The 4,771-nt window shown below is 35.2% G+C and overlaps 1 protein-coding gene across 1 annotated transcript; it reads right to left on the bottom strand.

Annotated features, from left to right (window-relative positions):
- Positions 1–792: 792 nt before the first annotated feature.
- On the bottom strand, positions 793–2,193 carry LOC113332610. Its single transcript, XM_026579134.1, has 2 exons — positions 1,181–2,193; positions 793–1,085 (listed from the first exon to the last, which is right to left on the bottom strand). The coding sequence occupies exon 1, from the start codon at positions 1,865–1,867 to the stop codon at positions 1,331–1,333; it is 537 nt and encodes a 178-aa protein (XP_026434919.1). The 5' UTR covers positions 1,868–2,193; the 3' UTR covers positions 793–1,085; positions 1,181–1,330.
- Between the last annotated feature and the right edge of the window lie 2,578 nt (positions 2,194–4,771).

Raw genomic sequence — 4,771 nt, forward strand, 5'->3', positions numbered from 1 at the left:
TGCCTTTGAGCTTCGATTTCTTTCTTTTCTTGTCGTATGACTCCAACTTACCTACAAAAGCAAAACAAAGCATAATATACAAAAAATACAAGAGAAATAGCTAAGAAAAGCATAATAAAATGACATTCAAAAGATGTATTTTAGGCACATCATTGCAGCCATTAGAAGACCACCAAGCTTTCCAGTTAGATGGCATGCATCTTTCCCTATGACTCCCATGCAAGCTTTTTGAAATCCTCTCATTGGTGCAGCAAAGGAAATAATCATGCTCATGAATGTCTTATCTGCACATTAAGTAACCAAACTAATTAACTAACCGAGCATAACTTACAAATAAATAAAAGAGCATAAATAAGATGTAGTATTGAACATAATGTATACTTTTTTTTCCCATAAGTGAATTTAGCAACAAACCCTGAATTAGTATTATCCACCGTTGCACAAAAGATGGGTACATCCTTGTAGCTGTCTTCATAATTACCAAACAGATCTTCTAAAAGAAGATTTATGGCCTTCCATGCACATATATATGGTATATCGATGTTACGAGTAACAAAAAAGTCTCTTGCAATGTGTCTAGGCTTTGCAATTAAGGCCCCAGTTGTGTGCTTTAACTTCTCATGTACCATCTCTTTTATGAACTTAGGATCAGTAGATCTGTTAAAACTCTTTGGATTGCCAACACAAGTGTAAATTTACCTTCCTAACAATAAAATTTGGCTCATGCTTTTTTATGCTAGCATTTACAAACTAATTACATCCATACTCTTCCCTAAGCATATATCTGACTCTTAGTCTTTTTTTGTCACTCTTATAGGTCTTGTACTGATAATTATTTTTTATACAGTAACCCGTAAGATGTTTATTAAATACCTTCTTGTTATTAAAAGCATACTTTACCTCAATCTTAGTAGGATAAACAAGAGACACCTCTTCTTCTACAGGGAATAAATGTTGTTCTTCTTCATCACTGTGCATATTAAAGTCTTCTTTCCATTTCTGGTAATCAAACTTTGGTTTGGCATCTTTATCATCAATTGCTTCAGGACCATCATTAATATCATTACTCCCACCATCATTAGAAACTGCAATCAACAAACCACATCAAAGTGTTAGTACATTTAAATAAAGGGGAAATAAACAACAAATTATAAACACTTAAGGGTTAATACTTTCATACCTTTTTCATTGTCTTCTTCACTGCTACTTGAATCAGTTCTTTCATATCCAACTTTATATGTCTTGACAATTTCTTTATAATCAATATCATTATATTTATCACTGTCATAAATTGACGGAGCATTTGGGTCTTCAATGGGGTGACATTCATCTAAGTAGTGTTCTTTAGTACCACATTCTCCTCCTCCTCATCATTGTTGTCCCATGCATCATTCTTGTTCACTGCATCAACCCAGTAATCACGATTAAAGGTATCAGTCACTTGAATTGGTACACTGCTAGAACCAACACTAGCTTGACTAAGGCAAGAATAACCCTGAGATTCCACTTCATTTAGCAGACCCACGAACAATTTCCTAGATGCTCTTCCATTAGAGTTTTCCTTCTTTGATTGAGCTTGCAACCTTGGTGATCTCCTTAAAATCTTTTCTGGTGATCTCCTTACAGACTTTTCCTTTGAAGCTGGTCTCTTAGCAGTCCTCTTAGGTGTCTTCTTAGGAGTGTCATCAATTGTTATCACTGGTTGTTCCATTGCAGCCTTAATGAAGTCATTATCATTCCCAAATTCTGAATTCATTATATCCATTTGTAAACATATGAAGCCTTTATCATCAGGTACAACATGCTCCCAAAACTTAAACAAGTCTTCATTTGTAACCAAACTCTCAGGAAAACATGGGTTCGTCATTCAATATAAATTAGGAACTTCCTTTTCATCAAGACGCAACATAACACACAATATATTCTCAAATTCCTTAAGGTAAATTTTATCTCTATCCATGTGAGGGAATAACAAGGTCAGTTTACTATAAAAAAAACACGTTGATGTCTTTATATAGATAATGTGTATAACCACTGCAAACGAACAAACAAAGATACAATTCATCAAATTCTACACTTCATACAGAAAACCCCTATAATTCAACCCTAATCTTTAAAAATCCCCAATTTCAAACCATAGTTATAGAAGATACACAAATTTAACGCTAATTACCCTAATTAGGTAATAGCAAATGTAGCGCCCCCCTAAGCTAGCAGCTGACTAATACAAGAGATTAACTAAATAAAAAGGCACTAAGAATCTAAATCATTTACTTAAACATTCAATTTAAAAATCTGCTACAAAAACTTAACCCAAAAACTATCCCCGCTCTGAAATATATATATACAACGTAATATGCATAGCAGAAGATAACTATTTCAGATTAATTCCTCGAAGCTTTTTCTGCGCAACTTTGATCTGTCTCTGAAACTGAAAGTGGGAATGAGTGAGCACATCATCCCTAAAAGGGGTGCCCCGCAGGAATAACATTTAATTTTAAAGAAATCATGAGCAAGATTTGGAAAACGATACATGTTTTCCCAAACAAAAAAGTGACTAAGTCACTAGAAATGCACAAACAATGTATATGGATAAACTCCTTCTTCAAACAATATATATTAGTGATGTCGGGTTTTTCCACACCTACATAGCTATATTGATGCAGGGTTTTTCCACACCTAATAAGTATAAAAGCTGAATTCATGTAGATATAAATATCAAGGAGCGTATCCTATATACCACATGTGGAAATTCTCATTTCCCATAACAATTCATAGTGACAGCAAACATTATAAGTCCTTTCCAAATCGTCGAAAGATTCAAAGAATCAACCGAACAATCATAATACAAACTAAACAATGCATGAAAAATTAAAATAGACAATGCATGAGTTTGTTAAACATAACTTTTATAAAACAAAACACGATGGTTTCAAAAGAGTTAAAAGTATTCCCACCTCTTTTGATGACCAGCCGCGCCTACCTCGAGATCCACGATCCACTGGTTCATCCTTTGAATTGATCGTTGTTAATAGACTAAATGTTAATCATACAAGCACTCTAAGAATCTAGCCAAAATGGCTCACACAAGAATCATACAAGTCTATCTAACGGTTCTAAGTCCAATTATGACTTTACACCTTTTGATTCTCTATCTTTTCTCTATCTTTAACATAACTAAGGTTTACTAATTCAATTAGGTTGGTCCTATAGTCCATTAGTTGAGTCTCATGAATATCTACAACTTTGTAGAAGGAACCAAAGTCTAAATCAGACAATAAGGGTCCAATTCATCAAACTAAGAATACAAGACACCAGGCCCAAGTCCACTAGACTCATCCCAATACACAAGTGCTGACCCAACTGGGTCAACTAACGGTCACTGATGGTCAAATGGTTCAACTAACAGTCAACGTCCAGTCAAAGGTCAAAGTCTAGGGCAAATGGTCCAGTCTAAATCGGTCAATTGATTCAACTCGATTCAACTCAGGTAATAGGGTCAACTCGACTCAGTCAGATTAACTGAGTCAGCTAAACAAAACTGAGTTAGACTGAATAAGCTCAGACTGAATAAGCTCAGTCAGACAGGTCAAAGGTTCATCTTACACAACTGTAACTCTAACTCTACAACCTAACTCAAGTTCAGTTTCAAACTAATAATACATCAATTGAATCATTCAAATAAACTTCAAATTGAATTACAAAGATAACAGCCTACCTGCAACTGCAGCTTTAAGCTTTTACTGAACTAACAACTATAATTCTACACTACTCATACCAACATCCATTTCAGCATCACAACTAAATCTCAGACACTGTCCCTCCCTGCAACATCACCAATATTGCATACTTCCATATTTCAGTCTTAGTTTAACACTATCAACACCAGCCACCAAACAATTCAGTTCCAACAGTTCAACTCTAGTGTAAACAACTTCTTCATTTGCAATACACATACACAGGTTCTATCTGCAATATCCAACTCACACACCAACTATGCAACAACACCACAACTACCACACCCTGCATTAGCATCCAATTCCACTTGCAACTCAGTTCAACTAAATTCTCATCCTAGTTCCAATTCTCAATCAACAGACCTCCAACCCCTTCCCTGCATTTCATGACACTACATCGACTACAATATTAACAACATCATCATCATAGCACCAACAGCTTCATATACACAGACAACACCAACATTCCCAAGCCACCAACACCTCTAAAATGCTATTGCAACTCAAGCACTTATGAATCATCTACTGTCCTATTTCATGTCACATTTCTTTATCTGAGATTCCCCTACTTCATTCAATCTCGATTCCCATTCAATAATAACTCATAAACTTAATAACAACTTGAACTAATTTACAGAAGAACAATTACCTCAATTCCGTGTTACCCTGGCAGTTGGATTCAATTTCTTCTTCACTTAACTCAGTTTGCCTCCAGATCAACAACAACCCCTCATTCCTCATCATCATCTTTGATTCTCGGGAACCCTAACTTCCAATTTGGAGAAGAACAGAAATCCTAATCTTCTTTCATCTCAAATTACTCTTCATCCTTGACCCTAATTCACTCAATTGATCAATACCCATCTTAAATATCCTCTCCTAATAATCGATTTCATCTTCTACATCTTCTGTGTGTTCTTCTCATGAAACCCTAATTTAAATTCCAAACATCGATTCTCTGATTCACACTCCAGAAACTCAATTGAGCAACAACCCTTTTCGTTCTTCGTCATCAACCAATCAACTCAATCTTT

Source organism: Papaver somniferum, unplaced genomic scaffold (assembly GCF_003573695.1).
Source record: "Papaver somniferum cultivar HN1 unplaced genomic scaffold, ASM357369v1 unplaced-scaffold_132, whole genome shotgun sequence".
Lineage (NCBI taxonomy): Eukaryota > Viridiplantae > Streptophyta > Magnoliopsida > Ranunculales > Papaveraceae > Papaver > Papaver somniferum.